Source organism: Parasteatoda tepidariorum, chromosome 8 (genome assembly GCF_982258835.1).
Source record: "Parasteatoda tepidariorum strain Cologne lab strain chromosome 8, Ptep-v5.0, whole genome shotgun sequence".
In the NCBI taxonomy this organism is placed as follows: Eukaryota; Metazoa; Arthropoda; class Arachnida; order Araneae; family Theridiidae; genus Parasteatoda; species Parasteatoda tepidariorum.
The window spans coordinates 90,533,841-90,553,456 of NC_141762.1; the positions used below are offsets into that span (position 1 = coordinate 90,533,841).

The 19,616-nt window shown below is 27.8% G+C and overlaps 1 protein-coding gene across 1 annotated transcript in view; it reads left to right on the forward strand.

Annotated features, from left to right (window-relative positions):
• l(2)34Fd (nucleolar protein 10 lethal (2) 34Fd) overlaps positions 1–19,616 on the forward strand; it is a 39,385-nt gene that overhangs the window by 685 nt on the left and 19,084 nt on the right. Inside the window, exons 2-6 of the mRNA XM_043047635.3 lie at positions 7,450–7,586; positions 7,687–7,752; positions 9,707–9,767; positions 11,045–11,130; positions 12,835–12,913. Of these exons, the coding sequence (XP_042903569.1) occupies positions 7,450–7,586; positions 7,687–7,752; positions 9,707–9,767; positions 11,045–11,130; positions 12,835–12,913 (429 nt within the window). The remainder of the gene's footprint in view (positions 1–7,449; positions 7,587–7,686; positions 7,753–9,706; positions 9,768–11,044; positions 11,131–12,834; positions 12,914–19,616) is intronic.

Sequence of the window (19,616 nt, forward strand, 5' to 3'; positions counted from 1 at the left end):
ATAAACATAATATATAAAACGCAGGGTTGGAGTTTTTGCCGGCAAAAAGGGGTTTTTGCCAGGACAGTGGCAAAAACCTGGTAAAAACCGGCAAAAACTGGTAAAAACCGGCAAAAACCAAATTATCTAAATTGCTGATTAAATATTATTACAAAATACTTGAAACAAATTTAAATCAATGATAAGGAATAATAATTTTGATACATTACATGAAAAAATTATTTTTAACATATTAATAATTAATATACCTAAGGGTAATAATTTTTAAAAGATTGAAAGATTTTGATCTCTTTTCATTTTAGAATCCTAAAATAAATGTTTTTTTACAAATAAATATTATTATTTGCATAATACTATTATTCATTATAAAAAATTATTATTTGTACAATAATTAACTACACATGTTGATAGATATTTTATGCTTTAAATTATATTTGTATTAATTTAAAATAGGTTCATTTCACTGGAAAAAAGAGAATAATCACAAATTTTCCAATCAATAATGTTTTAAACTACTAAAATGATACATTATCATTTAATTAAAGAATAATAGTTTTGATAATTTTTTTATAATTATTTATATTCATAGTATATATTTCAATTTTAGGAATAATTTTGTATCAAAAATGTGTTTTTGTCCTCTCATCTAGGAAAATATAGGTTTTTGCCGCTTTTTGCCACTTTGCTTGGCAAAAACCTGTTTTTGCCAGGACGGTTTTTACCGGTATTTACCATGGTTTTTTCCACCTGCGGCAAAATCTTGCCAACCCTGATAAAACGTATAGTTGTATGAATCTCTGATACAAATTTTAGATTCCTTTGTTTAAAACATATGCTATAGTTATACTTGTTTTATGTAGTTACTTGTTTTTTGTAAGTTTAAGTCATTAAATAAAAAACATGTTTTAACAGTAAAGTACCTATGTTTTTATTTAACATTTTGTAATCATAAATTGTTTGTGATAATGGGCTTTTAAATTTACATTTCTGTTCCTACATGTAGCTATTTAGCTTAGAAAAGGATTATTTTCTTAATTCAGGGTCTCCACAGTCTTGAAAGATATAAAGATATTTTAAGCTACCAATACCTTCACGCTCCTGTGCCACAGGTCCTGTGTTCAACCCTCGGGCCGGCCAAGGTTGATTCAGCCTTACATCCCCTCTGTTGGTCGATAAATGAGTATCAAGCATGCTTGGGAACTAAACACTGGGAGTTTCGCGTTTAGCTGACCACCTAACCGGAACGTCTACTCCTGCAGCCCAGAGCCCAAGGTCAAGAAAACTGAGATGCGCACTGTATGCCTTGGCCCTCTATGGGCTGTCGCGCCACTTAGTTTAGTTTTTAGTTTATGTGGGTACAAAAAAATACCTCTGAAATATTTTCATAACTCTCAAATGGAAGCTAAATTTATGCATTTTTAAGTAGATAGTCTTGGAAAATCTTAGCTACCACTCATTTATTTTTTCAGTTTTGAGAACACTGAATTGGCACACGAAAAAGAGGTAGGCTGAATTTGAGATGGATAGATGGTCTAGAAAAAGACCTTTTAATCTTAAATATCTTTGGTATACCTACTGATGAAAGTTAAATGAAGTTTATCAATGCGGCAGCCATATTTAATTTTATCACAATGGATTACTGTCGTTATTTGTAAGTTTTTAAGATTTTATGTATGCAGTTTTATGTTTATATCTATTTAAACAACTGATGTTACTATATAGGTAATTGGAGGTACTGTTTTCTATGATTTTTTTACGCTGAGTCAAATTTAACTAAAAGTCGATGTTATTTATAGTTTAAAAAATTATAGAAGTCTTTGTGTATCAAAAGTGCTATTTTGTTCTTATCTATTTACTTATCTGCCATTGCTATAGCATGTATTGTTTTGTATTAATCTTAAGACTAATAAAATAAAATAAAATTCGAATCAATCAAACTAATAGTTTTGAATATATAACAGGGTGCATAGCGTTTTTAAAAAGGGCTTGCAGGTGCTGATTTTCGTGTTTTAAAAGTCCTTAAAGGTGCATTTTTTATTGGATGTTTTTAAAAAGTGCTGAATTTTCTCTTTTTAAGAAAGATTTTTCCTTTACTATGTTGATTTTCGCTAGGAATTACGCAAAAAGATACAGTTGACATTGCTCTATTCAAAATTTTCACAATTAATTCAATCCCAATCTATTTCGGCGTATTGTTAGCCCTTAGCGTATGAAAACGCCATTCGTTTTACATGATTCAAAATTTCATGATTTTCAACAATTCTCAAAAACAATGCCAAAATATTTTTTTTTGACATGACGGTTAATACAAGATAAAACCGTTAATTGTCAAAAACTTTCCAACCCTGCCTAGTTATGATATTTTTTTAAAGTGCTTTAAAATATTTCTTGAGTGCTTGAAAGGTGCTAATTTTTTGTTGAATAAGTTTGCTACGCGCCTTGTATAAGGGTCCTATGTGTAGAGGGGATATAAATCAAAAATTGTAAATTTCATACATAAAACCCCTTTATCTTCTAAATTATTAGTTTTAATCTTAAGTATTAATGTAAAAAAGTAGCTTAATATAAGAAGAGTACATAAGAAGCATAACCTTATTTATCTAGATATTACTGCGAGACACGTAACACCCATATTCACCATTGACCCTAACCCTCAGTCAGAGTTCAAAACAGGTTTTATGAGAGCAACTCTAGGTTAGAGTCCAGAATTTCATTTCACTGTGTACGTAACTGCGAGTTACTCTAACCCAGAGTCAGGGTTGGCAGGTTTTTGACATGTGACAGTTTTTGACAGTTTAAACCAGGGTTTAAACCGTCACGTCAAAAACCTCACTGTCAAAAATGTCGAAAATGTCAAAAACCTATATTCATATGTGAAATTTAATTAATGCAGTAGAGAACCGATTATCCGGAACGATCGGGACCATCACTATTCCGGATAACTGATTTTTCCGGTTTTCTGAATCGCTACAAAAAGCCGTTTTTTTTATTGTTAAACCCAACTTAAAAAAATTATATTTGGAAATAATTTTAAAAAAAAGAAAAAACGAAGTAATACACTAATGATTATTTCCAAAATGATAGTAAGGTAAACATCTTTCCAAAAAGAAAGAAAAATCCTAAAATCTTATGAAGAAAAAAAAAAAAAATTTTTAAAAAATGGCGGGAAAATGTATCGAACTTCGTTCCGGTTTTTTGGTTTTCCGGTTTTCTGATTTCCGGATAACGGGTTCTGTACTGTACATAAAATTTATATATTTTTTAAAGGATAGTGTTTCTAAATATGTTCTAGAAAAAATAAATTTAAAATTTTGAAGAAACACTTATATTTTGAATAGTAACGAAAATCTTGTAATTTTGAAAACTCACATCTTTTGTAATATTATGTATTCATTTTCATGTGTTATTGAAAATCTGCAGTGATATTATTAAGAAATTTATTTATAACCAAATTTAGTGTATATAGATTATACTAAAAATTAGACATTTTTAAAGATAAACATTAGCAGTTTTGTACATTAGACATCTTCTTTTAAAGAAAAATCTTTTTAATATTCTTTTAAATCTTCTTAATAATCTTTTTAACATAAGACAATACAAATTTAAGTGCTTTCTGTTAAATACACAGAGTAGTTAGTGTCGATTTACAGTATATTCAGCCTATTCATTTACTATGCTGAAAATTTAGTTTATCCAAATACTTGTGAATTTTATTTTGCTGAATACGATATAGTTTTGTTGAATATCTAAATATTCAGCTGTTGAACAATTACTTCTTGCTTTCAAGATATGCATTATTTGTATTCTTAATACAAGTGGCGAAAAAAAAATTAAGAGATAAAAATTGTTTTAAAATGATAAGTGTAATAATTATAAATAAATATAACAAACAATATGAATTATATTTATCATTATTCATAAATATAACTACTTTTAAATTCAAATTAACATATTGGATAATAAAGATATTCGGTATAACATTAAAAAAAAAATTTATACACTTGTATCTTGTATCAAGTTTGTATTTATACAACATAACTTGTAAGTTCCTTATAAATATTAGTTATATGCTCCTTATATGTCAAAAATGCATAGTAATAAACTTTTAATTTTCTTAAGTATCAAAAAGAAAAAAAAATTTTTTAAATATAAATATTTAAACAATTTTTGTGCAAAATTTTTCTGCACATGCATTTGAATATAAATTTCTGAGATTTTAAATCTGTTATTTTACCTTAATTTTAATTAAAAAATATTTTAAAACCTGCTGATTACCTATAGTATAATTAAATTTCAATATAATGCATGGCAACTGTTGGTAGTTTTGAAGTTTATATATTTTCTTGGCATACTTCAGTTTTTGACATTTTTGACGGGTTTTTGACGGTTTAAACCAGTATTATACCCTTGTCATGTCAAAAACCACTTTTTGACGTCAAAAACCCAACCCTGCCCAGAGTTAAGTAACTTTAACCTGAAGATATTCCCGGTTAGAGTAACCGCGCATGCGCAGTAAACGAGTGTTTGCTTTTTACTTCGTTTTCTTCGTCGGTATTTTTATATTTCTGCTCTTTTTCCTTTGATAATTTTAATTGTTTTGAATTTCGATTCTTTTTTTGTATTTTTAACCTGCAGATTTCCCCGGTTTGAGCAAACGCGGATATGAAGAAGGAGATTTTTTATTAATTTATGTTTTCAAAAATAACACTTTTGATGTTCGTTTGCTTATGTTCAATGAGGTCAATTTTTTCACTTGATGCAACGATAATTAATTTATATCTTTGCTTTGCCTTCAAAAAAATTAGCATACCATAATATTAATAAAATGAAAATATATTAATAAAATGAAAATTAAATAACACTTTATTTTGATGTTCGGTTGCTTTTTTTATGTTTAATAAGATCATTTTTTTAACTAGATGTAACTATAATTAATTTATATCAAATAAATGCTTATTAATAAAATGAAAATTAAATTCTCTTGAGTTAATATCTTCACTAGAAGATACTATATATATTTCTCAAATCATTATTAGCAGTCGTTACAGCACTTAAATAATTTTTCACTTGAAAAAAAAGTCGTGGATAATAAAAATTGCTGCTACAATAATTCAAATGAATAGTGTAAGTAAGAAGATTGTAAATAATTTAACTAACTTTTATTTATTTTTTTAAGAGAAAGAAAACAATCGATACTTGAAAGAAATATAAAATTTAAAAAAGAATATAATGCATTAAATGTTTTTAGATTTCGATAATATTTATCGAGATGATAGATCTTGCCCAAAAATTAAAATAGTTTAGAGTTGAACTTCCAAAATAATGCGCAATATTTAGATATGAAGATAACGAAAAGAATTTAAAATTTTTTTAATCCATAAAATAAAGCTATTAATTAAATTTAAAAGCATATACATTATTTTAAATATATATTAGAAATTATGCTGAAATAAATATTACTTAATCAATGCAAATTTTGATCAGAGGAAACATTTTAACTACACAATAATTTGCATCAAATAACTTTGCAAATCAGGAAATTTAGAATTTTATAAGCATAAAATAATCTGCTGAATATTTCGAAAAAATAGGATCATTTGGAAGAGATTTATTGCTTAAAACCATGTGAAATTAAAATGCCTGTCTTTAGTTATAATTTTTAATATATAGCCTGACTACTTTATGACATGTGGGGCGTTTATACAACTGATATATTTCCATGTACAATTATCCAAATAATTAAATTTTTAAAGGCATAATTTTTTTTAAATTTTAAAGTTTTGGAATATTTGTTCCGATTATTACATTTTCTTTTAAAAAAATTATTGTCTTATTCACCATATCACCGACGTCGATTCTCTCTTATCATCAGCAGATGGCAGCACAATAGTAGTCACTTATAACTTCTGAATAATATGAATGTGTTGATTTATGCTAATCTGTACTAAGAAGTTTATTATATACAATTTCATTTAAAAATTTTTAAAAAAAATTCTTCTCAATGGTTTAAATTATTGATAATATGTTATGAAGGGGAAGAAAAAAAAAGATTAAAAATACGAGAATAAGGATGATAATCAGGGACCGACTTACAGATTTGGGGGCCCCGGGCACAGATGAATTTGGGGGCCCCAGTTAAAGAGCCGATAAATTTTAGTTAACATTCAAGGTCTTAAACTTAATATTGAAAAAGTATTTTTCAGACCAAAAAAATTGCAAGTAACATGAAACCTTATTTAGAAGTACGTCCCCCAGATATTCAGAATTTAATTTAGTGAAATTGCTAAAAAAAATACAAAAATTTAATAAATATATCTAGAGGTTTTGGCTAGAATGTTAAAAATTATGAAGGAAACAAGATATTTGTACCGAAATCTGATAAAAGTAATTGAAGTCTGATAAAAGTAATCATCAACATTCGAAAATTTCTTTCAAAGGGATCTTCTACACAAGGTTTTGTATTGGCCATGTAATGTAAAAGATCATTTATTGGGAAAGGGGGCCCCTCAAATGTTGGGGGCCCCGGGCACGTGCCCCGAATGCCCTCCTGTAAATCAGTCCCTGATGATAATGATGTTAGCATAATCCCCTTGATCATAGTGTAAAATAAAAGTATTAAATAATTGTGTGAAATAAAAGTATTTTTAATTGAATTGCAGTTACATTTCTATGGTTGCTTGCGGCTTTATGATATCCATAATAATAAAATATCTAAATTCATAATAATAAAGCTCGGATCCTTTTGCTCATCAATACAAGTCAGTTAGGAAAACAAAACTAAACATATTTTTTATTTGACCAGTAACAGAGAGATTCAAATTTAATTACTCGATGCAATAATTTTTTCTTCTTCTTTTATTAGAAATTTTTTTTAAAAAATAGCAACGAAAATTGAAAACAAACGCTGTTAATACGGCTATAAATCTACCGCCGCGATGCAATCTACCCTACCGCCTGTAACTGCCGGTCAAGTAACCCGCAGTTAAGAAACCAACGGTCAAAAAAGAATGGTGGAATCGCTTTTGAACTCTCGGTCAAAGTTTCCAAACCGGGGGTTTTGGAACTGGACTATTGACTAGAGATTTTTTTTTCTTTCTAAATTCAGCATAATGAAATACATAGTAGAAACAACCTCATTTGTCTGGATTAGAATATTTGAGTTTCTTCCTTTGAATGAGAGTCACATTGAAGAAATTTTTTATTTTAAATGTTATTTTTTATTTTAAATGTTAGAATAGACTCCAGTTTTTGCTTGTCGTACCAAATGCATATTTCTTTCTCTAGTAGATCACAATATAATGGATTAGTTGCTACGAAGATCAAAGTTTTCAATTTATGAAAAAATGATATCAGCATCCAGAAATCTCTCTGAATCAGCTATTGGTCTTTGATCTCTTTTTCGGTTGCTGGCTTTCATAATTTAATTTACCTAATTTCTTATATTTGCAGATAGCCTTACTACTTTGTGACCGAACTATTGAGTTTCATGCTCAATATGGGGGCTATTATAAAACCAGGATTCCAAAGTTTGGTCGTGATATGGCATACCATGATGAATCATGTGACTTACTTGTTGTTGGAGCAAGGTAATATTTAAAGCATTTTAGAAGGTATTTTTAAAAAATATTATGAATGTTGGAAAATTTTAGATTTTTAACTCTTTACTTATATTTTTCCACTTTTCAGCTCTGAAATATATCGTCTTAATCTAGAGCAAGGAAGGTACTTAAATTCTTATCAAACTGATGCCAGGTATAGTATTATTTTTCCTGTAATTAACTTTGTATTGTGGATTATAAATTAAATTTATTATAGTGGATGAATTGGATGTTAAGGTTTTTTATATACATGTGCCTGTGGTGTAAATTCTTTTTTTTTATTTCTTGTTATTTTATTTTATTTATTATTATTTTTATTATCTTTCTTGATTACCTTTTATTTAAAAAAAATAATGTTTGCTAAAATCCAAAGATTACTGTACAGTTATCTAAGTCAGAAAACAACTTTATCTTTTTTTTCAATAATGGTAATTTTGAAAATTCTTTTTTTATTACTATTATTAATTTTAAACAATAAATGATATTACAAAAATATATTATAAATATTAAAACTGCTTACTATTTTTATAATCTATGAAAAAAATGATTACATTTTATTAAGTTTTTTCCTCCCCATAGTTGTAAATTTTTGTTAGCTATTAGTAAAAAAAATTTATTATTAGTTAGTTTACACATTCATTCAACCATATCAGAGTAGGACTTGACTTGACACATAACAGGACTCAAAATTTATGGTAGTCCGTTTGTCTCAGACTACTAAAATTTGACTAGGATCACTGAAAAATAATTGATAGTGGTCCATCGGACAAACAATGTAAAGGGATGGTATTCTGTTTTATTTTTTTGACTTTCAGTTTTGTGTTTTATTGTAACAAAATATCATATTTCATCATAGTTGTGAACACAGATTCTTTGTATTGTAACTTTAGTCAAGGATCCACTTACTAGTGACAAAATGTCCTTAATTTCTGCACTTTCTTAATATTAAGGACCTTATTTCTCTGTTTTACATCTTGTAATATACTGCTTTGTTGTCTTTGGTTGATGCATAGTTGGAAATGCACTATGTAAGCTAGCTGCCATTAATATGAGTGCTATGTGATTGATTTCATTCCAATGATTAAAAAAAATTAATTTTGATGATGATGCATTAATTTTTAAATTATTATAAACTAAGCATTCAAACTGTGACTTCTTTTAAAAAATTAGTACAGTAGGGAACCGATTATCCGGAACGGTCGGGATAATCGCTATTCCGGATAGCTGATTTTTCCAGTTTTCTGAATCGCTACAAAAAGCCGTTTTTTTTATTGTTAAACCCAACTAGAAAAAAAAAAAAATTGGAAATAATTTTAAAAATAAGAAAAAACGATGAAGTAATACACTAATAATTATTTCCAAAATGATGGTAAGGTAATCTTTAAAAAAAGAAAGAAAAATCGTAAAATATTATGAGGAAAAAAAAATTTGTTTAAAAATGGCGAGAAAATTTATCGAAATTCGTTCCGGTTTTTTGGTTTTATGATTTCCGGATAACGGGTTCTGTACTGTACTTCATTTCCACGTGCGTTGAAACACATCTTTCTTTTTACAGGCTAATGCTCATCTTTTGTCTACTTGTTTCACTCTGTTCTACAAATCCTCCTCATACCTATTATTTCTCTTTTCCTTTGCCTTCTTTTACCAGCCTTTTATATTTTTGCATTTGTCTGAACTTTCAATAGTTTTTTTTAAAACATCTTAAGGTAAATTGCAGAGATATCTTTTGATCATTCAGTGTTACTCCTTTTTTTGTTTACATGGTCCTTGAAGAAATCAAAAAATGCTGGTAAAATTAAGAAAATTTCATTTTTTTTATCATGTTTGTAATCACTTATCACAATGGCATTTTAGTAAATAGATGCTAAAATCCTATGGGTCAAAATTCATAGAATTTCTGAGTTGTTTATTTAAATTTTTGAAGGATAGTTCAAACTGAGAAATCTGGTAGGCTAATTAAATGTGTTTCAGTCAATAAAATAAATTTAGAAAATTAATTGCAATTAGCAAGAAAATGTAGGAAATCAAAACTAAACCTTCTTATTTGAGTGGATCTTTTAATGCATAAATTATTTGTAATTTACTTAAATTTTTTTCATATTTTTTAGTTCCATAAACAAGATTGCAGTTCACTCAGGTTTGGATATGATAGTCTGTGGTACAGTAGAGGTTTGTGCCATTTTTCTTTCTTTCTGCTTTTAAAGTTTTAATTTCGTTTCTTCAAGTATACAATGGGTATTTTAGAATTATGTTGAAAATTTTGCATTAAGGCAAAACCAGAGGTGTCAACTTTTTTAACTTTCTATCAATAGTCAGTAATACAATAACATAGAAATGTATGCAGTTAGTGCTTCTGAAATTAAAATTAGTGCAATTATGATGTGTATGTACTTCTTAATTCTTTATAGTTGTACAATATTAATAAAATTATGCATGAATTTACTATTAAATGAAAAAGGAGCTTTTAGATTAAGGCTCTTTCTTAATTATATGGCAATAAAATGTTATACTTTACATAACTAAATCGACTTGACAAAATAAATCAAACTTTGAATCAATGTTCTAGTAGTTGGTTAAATTAGAACTTTCCTTTAATGCCTTTCTATTATTCTGCATTTGAATCACTAAAACATTTTGCTCACAGTATTCCGAAATTAAGTTTATGTTCTTTTGCTTTTCTTTAAGGATAGAAGATTCAGTTTCAGAATAGTTTGTTGGCAGGAGGAAAAAGTTCTTTTTCTTTTATTTCTTGTTTCTATCAAATTGTTTATATTTTTTTTATTGTTAACAAAATTGTTTGAGAAGTTCAAAAAAAATTATGTTAGATTAATTGAAAACAACAAAATTTCATACCTTTTAGAAATTAGGTTGAAGACATTTTTTTAAAATAGATTATAATGGAAACTCTCAAAAATCATAATATTTATAGCTCAACCATAATCTTGACTATGAAATCATAATAAATATAGATTGATCATAAAAGTAGGCACCTCTGCAAAAACAATTTTTTAAAAATCTATACGTCTCTTTTTTTTTCTTCTTCTAATAAATTTGTTAAGTTTTTTTATTAATAGCATACTGTATTTTTATCCATAAATTGATAGATAAAACACAATACAAATTTCAGTGTGTTTTTGCCATGACAATATTCTATCAGGACTCTACAGTCAAAGAAAATTTTGTAGAAGTAGTTAAAGTGGAAAAAATTTACTCAACTATGGTTATAGTTTGACTCAGTTTGTTAAAATATAATTACTTTTTATCTTTTGGAAAATATTTAGACAAACATTTTTAATTACGTTAATAAAATATTTCTTAAATGAATATTATGGCCATTATTTAAATTACAACATATCATTAAAGGACGGACACAGAGAGGATATATTTATATGTATATTTTGTTTTATGTATATTTTTTTAATTAATGAATTAAACATAAATTATAGGGGAAAATTGAAGCTTGGGATCCTCGTATGCGTCAAAGAATCTCAATATTGGATTGTGCTATGTCTTGCATGGCTGAAAACACCATGTGAGTTGTTATTTACTTTTATATTTTTTATTTACATTCTTGTATTATTTATTGTGAGATGAATTACCATTTATTATTTTATAAGTCTTAATGAAAATGCCTTTTTAGATTTATAGTGTAATTATTTTGCTTTCAAATTTTGTTTTATATACTGTATATAAATTCTCAGGTCTAAAAATTTACGAAAACTTCACAACTGCCTTAAGTATGTTTTTGTTTGCCAATTGTATTCGTTAAAATTGTAATGCAATAAAATATTAAATAGTGATTTCACAAAATATGCTACTAATATAGATGCAACTCTGAGGTTTTTAAAAGTTTAACTTTATAATATTAGTTTAATTTTGGAGATTAAATGCCCATTCAATGTAGGTACAGAAAACAAAAAATATTCTTAATAACCTTTGCGCTAATGATCGTATTTTGATGTTTCAATTGCTTGTAGGACCTACTTTAGACATGCTAATTAATTAAATAATTTAAAATTATATTTTAGTTTTGAAAGTTTTTCTCTAGCTTAGAATTGTTTACTTGCTTCAATGAAAATACTATAAATAATGTTATACACTGTAGATTTAAGTTTAGTAACTTTCTCTATTAAGATTTAGTAACTTTCTCTCGTAATTCATGAATTTTAATTGGTTCGATTTCTCATCATCATATCTGTATGCATCATATATTGAGTTCTTATTATAAAAATATGTCATATTAATTATAAAAACAAAGAGCTTGTATGTATACAGTTTCGAATTATCCAGTGATTTTGTTAAAATTTGGAATCTAAGGGTTATCAGGATCCAGGACCTTCAAATTTACAAAACAAATTTTACACCAGAATCAGATCCCTATTTACACTTATATAAATCTACCATTTTTGTTCTTCAGTGATAGCAGTCTGAGCTGAAATTCTTAAAATGTTTTAAATTTGTTCTTGTGTATTATGTTTCTTGCATCTGTGTTTATCTCTCTTTTTAAATTTTTTTTTTCATTGGAGATAAATTGTTTTATTTTATTTATTTGTTTTTCTTTTTGAAGTTTGGTTAAATTTTGCTAGTATGCATTTTTTTCGATGAAGTACACTGGTGTAAGGAATGAAGAAAATTTTCAGATGTGGTTGATTATCTCTAGAACTACTGGACCAATTTTAATGAAATTTGATGTGTACATACATTGATATAATACAAAACAAATAACCATTTAACAATTTTAATCCAAACACATGATCGTGCTTAATACTCGTTGGAGTTGGAGGGTATGTAATTGCCACAAGACAATTCAGGCCAATTGCCACAGGAAATGATGAACTGCCTTATTTCAAGTATGAAATCACGCTGCAAGGCCTATATATCTGTAAGAGGGTACCACACCCTCTATTAACCCATTTTTTGTTTATTCTTCAACCGCTGTTTCATACCTTCCGACTCCAACAAGTGTTACGCACGATCATGCATGTGTATTACAATTTTTAAATGGTTATTTGTTTTGTATTGTATCAATGTATGTACTTATCAAATTTCATTAAAATGGGCTTAATAATTCTGGAGATAATCGGCCAAGTCTGCAAATTCTCTTAATTTTTTACACCAGTGTATTAACATGGCATATAAGATGCTTCATTAAAAAAAATTTGACACCTCTTACTCATTTTAACTGTATTTGACACGCCTTATTTGACTGTTTTTATTTTTTATTTTTAATATATAGAGTTGATGGTTTTCCGTCTGTGACTTCATTATCATTCAAACATGGATTGACTCTTGCGGTAGGGACATATACTGGTCAAGTGAGTATACAACCTCAATTGCAATAAATATATATTTTTTGACTCCTGGTGGCTGAGTGGTAGGGCTTCGCGCTGTCGTGCCACAGGTCCTTGGTTCAATCCTTGGGCAGGGCAGGGTTGACTCAGCCTTTCCTCTCTTCAGTGGGTCAATAAAATGAGTACCAAGTATGCTTGGGAACTAAATACTGGGGGCTCCATGTTCGGCTGACCACTCAACCGGAACATCTGCTCTTGCACCCCAGAGCCCAAAGATCAAGAAAACTGAGATAGGCACAGTAGGGCTTGGCTCATTATCGGTTGTCACGCCATTGAGTTTAGTTTAGTTAAATATGTTTTTAGTAAAAAAATATCTGGAAAATTTGGGTTATCTTTCTTATTAATTTTGATATGCAACAGAATAAAGGAATAAATATAACTATTTCGTTTACTCCATCTAACTTTTCAATTTCTCAATGTTTGCTATATGATCAAAAAAAAATTTTTTTGCTTTAAAAAGTAATAAAAAATTCAAACCTCCATCTGTAAACACTTTGTTATATGTTTGGTATAATGCAACTTCTTTGTATTTCTCGTTAATCCTGTGTAAGTCTAACTCTAACACTTAAAATATGGTGGGTATCTTGACTTTTGTGTTTTCCAACAAAACAAATCTGTTTACTCATGGGTGCCACTCTTCAGTCCTGACGACTGAAATCAGTCTTGAGAAATGATCCAGTTGATTGAATTCAGTCCTCCATTTAATTTATATAGTCAAACCCCGCTATAGTGAACACGGTTTATAGTGAACAAAAAGTTCGGTCCCATGCCTTGCTATACGCGTATAATGTTATTTTTTGTGGATATAGTGAACCAAAAAAGTGTGTAAGTTGGATATAATGAACTTTTTTCTATCTTCAACTAATTTTTTTTCTTCATTTTTTTTGGTAATAATTTTGAAATTTTTACTTTAAAATAAATACATATGCCGATTTTTAAAACCATCTATAGAGGGGGATTTAGCGATAAGCTTCTTTTATCTCACTTTCCCATCCCTGGACAAACCAAGCAGATATTTTCGACTCAGGCAGATAATGCACCTGTAAGGCGTCAGTGGGATCAATATGCATTTACTGTCAGAGGGAATGAGTAAATTTTTCATTATTGGTCAAATGGTGAGACACTAATATGTGTAGACAGGGTTCATTCTAAGCGGGGTTTACGGGGCGGCCCGCCCCGTATGCCCTTTTGATATAAAATATCCGCCCTATTGCCCTTTACTCCTTTTATCCCGCCCTGATATAATTGAATGCGCCCTCTTGTGTCCCCTCCAAAAAGATACCACTCTCCTGTAAGAAAGGATTTTTTTGTCCTGTCTCCCCCCCCCCTCCGCTTAGTAATACTTTTCTTGAAATCAACTTGTCTTCCCTCTAGCTCAAAAGCTACGGGTAAATGAGCTCCCCCCCCCTCTTTACTATTTCCTCTTGAAGTTAGTAGTTTAAATAAGAGATCTTCCAAGAAGTTCCTCAGGGAATGCAACCCCACCTGCAGCTGTGTGGGTTCCTATTTTCTCTTTTTAGAAAAATTTCTTTTTCTTAGAAATGGACGTATTGCTTATTTTAAGAAACCATACTGCTATGATGACGGTCAGTAGGCCTGGCAAGAGTTTTCCTGGAAAGAATTTTTTAAAGGAAGAAATCTTGTTCACAAAGCCTGTAGACAATTTTAGGGGTCAGACTAGGTCATATAGATAAAAGATACATTCTCATGTATCTTCTGAACCCCTCTGCCCAGCTTTATTCTTTTGAAGGAAGAAAGAAATTTTTACTTTTGATTTCAAAAGTGAAGGGACTTAGACAATTAACTACGCAATAAAAAAGCTTTTTTATCCAAAAAAAAAAAAAAAAAAAAAAAAAAATTCTAATTTTATAATAAACTTTTTTTTACAATGACGCAATACAATTCTTACAATAATAAGTTTCAAGTTATGTTACATTACAAGTTATTTTAAGATATTAGCAAACGATAATTTTTATTCCGTTTTTTTTTCTTTCTTAATATTTTTCTCATTCTTTGTTGGCACGCTGCCAGAAGTATAAACATTTCCGTTTTTTTTCTTTTTCTTTTTTTACTCTTTTAAAATATTGTTTAGCGTTCTCGTTTTCATTAGAATTTGTCCCAGCAGTCGATCTTTTTATTAATTTGTTTATTTATGTTATTACTAGTGTGTGCAAAGGTATGACTGCTCCTCATAAAAGTTGAATCAAGCACACAATTTATTTGTAGATGAAGCATACTTAATTCAATTAATCGTTTTTTCCCCCTTTCTTTCCTTACTTATTATTTTGTTCGACTGTTCATCCTAATTGATACTAAATAAGATATTTTGAATAGGAAACGTTTTCATACATTTAGAATTTTTTCTAAATTTTTTACTCATAACTGAACTGACAGAGTGATGTAATTATATCGGTAAATTTAAATACGTAACTTTCCTTTATTTAATAGTATTAAATTTATTTATAGCTGTATGCTTGTACCTCAAAAATATTAAAAAAGGAAATTTATTTGAAGATACAACATGTGTTATTCGCAAATTTTTTTTCTTCTTTTTCTGAATGATCACAATGCAGCTTTAATTTGGCCGCCCATTTTAAATAGAACTAAATAAATTGATAAATTAAGAAATTGTTTTCTTTCTTTAATAGTAACTCGTTTATTTGACGATATTTTTCAAATCAGGTGTTTGATTCGACACTATCACAATTACCAAGCCGATTGATAACTCTATGTTGTATTTTCCATATATTTAAATATGACACTTCTATATTGTTACTTAAATTATTTTTTTTCTCGTTATTATAGAAATTTGGTCATTATTTTTGCGCTTATTGCAATTTCGGCTATAATCTATATCACATACCATGATGATTTGACAACGCATTGTAATATTAGATAGATTAATTTAAATACCAAACTTTTTTCATTTAATATTTTTCAGCTTTTTATTTGTTTATTAATTTATTCTTAATATCAATGTTATCGCTTTGCTAACTCTGCGTTTGTAAGATCGTGCGTCGTAAATATTGTAAATTGAATTTATTTGAATATAATGAGCAAATTTTTATTTCGATTCTTCTTAAAACTTAAAATTTTCATTTAAATACAATAAAAAGTGCTGCGGTCGCAAATGAATCTTTTTTAATAACTTATTTATTTACTTTATAATCATTTGTAATTGCTTTAATTGTTTTATTTTATTTCTCTTAATCACAGGGTCCGTACGCGCCAGACTTGATAAGTCATGGAATTGTCATAGAAAAACGTAATTTTACTTGTAACGTACTTGTACGTTTTTGATAACGTAATTTGCGACATTTCCCCTTTCGAAATTGAAAATTAAGAAGGAAAAAAAAGTTTTTTTCCACACCGATCTTTATTAGGTGCATCCATACCCAGATAAAAAAAATCTGAATTGGCAAAATCAGTGTTAAGTCTCGCACTCAGGGGGCGTCGCCTTTAGGCAGGGCATAATTAGTGCAGTGACAGTGATTTATAATAGAGAATCACTTAGGCTGTTCCATGGTTATTCAATGGTACTATAAGAAAGTTGAATAGTGCGAGCGTTAGTTTCTTCCACTTCAGATAAGTTATATATATTCCTTTTGTCTTTTTATATAGTATTACTTTTTGTGCTGATTTAGTATTTATCATGAAAGCAATTTTTTTTTTTCTTTTTTAGTTATTTATTATTAATTTCGTTTCTTTAACATCTTAATTTATACTTCTTTTTTTTTATCTTTTTATCCATCTTATTTATAATAATTTTTTTTTTTGTAACAAAGAATCTTGACTAAATGCATTTTTATTATTTTTTTTCGGGTTTTTTTTCCCTTCTCTTCTTGCAAAAGTTCATGAATTGATGAAGTACGATTTTACTTCGCTTCAATGCAGATTATTGGGTAGTATTTTTATTAAATTAAATTTTTTTAGAATGACTTAGTTTTTGAGAAGTTTTTTTATTTATTAGTTTGTTTATTTTTTATTAATAATTTCTCCGTTTATTTTTCGTTGTCTTGCTGGTTTCATATTTTAGGATAATTTATTTTATTTTTTAGCAGACTAAAATATGCGATTTTATCCTTTATTTTTTTGCTTGTACTTTGATTTGTTAGTTTCTTTTTAGGGTGATTTGATATTAAAAAATATGCCTTTTTTAATGTTTTTTTTTTTTTACATAATTTATTTTTATTGTAACACTTTATTACAATCTTATTTTCCTATAATTAATATTTTAATTGATGCTCATGTATTGGATATTTTAACTGTTTATTGCGTTTTTGTGTTAAAAAACAACGGTAGCGCTTTTGTGTTCAAAAATGTTCTTACATTAATTTGGACTTAATTTTGATTTCACACAGATTATTTATTTGTATTATTTTTTTAAACAACTTCGTAACTATAAAAAAGTTTATTTTCTATTATTTTTTTTATTGTTGCTCTGTAAATTCCTTTAGTCTTATTTACCCTTTCCTTGCAATTATCATAGGGGTGCACAACCTGCGGCCCGCCTACTACTGAAGTGCGGCCCGCGAGAGCTACTGATCACAATAAAAAAATTTTAATCGCACTTTTGAGTCATCGCGTTTTGACACGTTCAATTTTAATAGATTCTATAGTAAACGTATGTTTAACGCGCTTTCTTTAAATTCGAATTCATCGTAAATATAAATTATTTTGTTAAACACTTATTTCCACTTTGTAACGTGATTTCAAAAATCCTGAATTTTTTATTAATTTCAATAAACACTTTTTGGTTCAATTTATTTGTGAAAATTTAATCTTAAATCTAAGTAATTTTTTTCCTTCTTTTTTTTGCTTTTCTTTCTTCTTTTAAGCTATTTTTTTTTTGTAGTTATTGCTATGCATTCCCACGTACTATAAAAAATTCCTATAATTTCATTACGACATGCGAATTTTATATCTCACATTCGACAAACTTTATTCTTGCTGAGTTCAGCATAAATTTAAGTAATTATTATTACTTTTTTTTTTTGAATTGCCATACTTTTCCACGTGATTTTGTAACTACGATGTTATTACAACACGCAAAAAGGAATTTTTTTCTTCATTTTTTTTTAAAGAAAAGTTTATTAATAACGTTCATTGAAAAAAATGCTGCGTCATAATAAAAATGCCTACAAAAAGAAAAGTTAATGAAAAAGAAAAACAAAAATAACAAATTGTTCTTGGTTCCTAAAACAAACCTTTAACACTGAAAATCAGTTTTCTATATTTCCAGTTATTTATATTATAGTGCAGGGAAAGAGTGATAATAAATTAATAGTATGAGACGTTCTGTTAAAATGCTGCATTATAATAAAAGCAGCTGAAAAAGTCAAGAAAAAAGAATTAAGTCCACATAAATGCTCTGAAGCAGAATAGAAAAAAGCAAAAATGAAAAGAAAAAAAAATCGTTCTCAATTCTCAGAATTAGAAGTATCGAAAAAATTACGAAATAGATTTGTCTGATTAAAAAAAAAAAAATTTCTTAAAAAAAAAAGCAGTAATTCAAAAACTTGTGGTTCAGAATAAAGTAATCCAGTTTTCCAACTTTCTTTTTTCCCTTTGTCTTCTAGAAGATAAATTTGCAAGCCATGTTCAGAAACATGGATTTTAAAATTTTAGAAATTTATGTTAAAACTATTTCTTATAATAAGCAATACTATAATATAGTCAAAATACAATTTTATATTTTTTATCATATCTATACAAATTCAAAAGAAGAAAAAAAAACTTAGAAAAATACATTTTTAAAAAAATATTCGGAGGAATATTTGACTGCTCATTTAACCAACTGCATTTTTGACTAAAGTGCCAAATGCTCATTAAATCTTTAATTTAAATGCAATATGATAGCAACCTGAGAAATTCATAAGTGGTGGAAAACGTGAATTTTTAAACTGCTCACTGTTTGTTGCTTAAGTAATCATTTTCGATATAAAAAAAAGATAACGTTTACTATATAAAAAAATCTAAGAATTAATAAAATGAAATAATAAAGTACATTACCAAATAAGTATTGAATTTTATTTTGAACTATAAGTTTTGTTTTTATTTTAGGTTTTTGTTGAAAACTTATAAGTTTTCTTCAATTAAAATATTTAATTTGAATTTATATTACTTAATTCTACATAAATTTTTTTCTTACTTTCATTCTGCGAGCATTGAAGTTTTTTTTTTATTGCATGATTTGATAAAAATGGCATTTTTTCTTTTTTTATAAGTATTAGTTTTTTTTTATTTTCAAATGAATTCTAATAATTGAACAACTTTAATTTTCAACAAATATATTATTAGGTTTATTGATAAAAAAAAAAACTAGAACACTAATGTTAAAAGAAATATTACTACATTTGCCATTAACGTGTCTAAATACATGTGCGGCCCTTCGTTAGTCAACCTGCTGTGCAAGTGGTCCTTTACTCAAAAAGGTTGTGCACCCCTAAATTATCAGATCTTATATATACTGTATAAGTTAAAGATGAATGTGAAGTTAAAGTTTGATATTATTGCTGCGACTGAATTCAAGTATAAAACTTCCAGTATGTTTTATTTAAAATGACTGGAAGTATGAATTTTATTTTGCACATTTTTTTGTAAATATTGTTTTTTATGTATATACTTCAGAACTTCGTTTTCAACAGTTAAGCTTAAAAACGCAGTT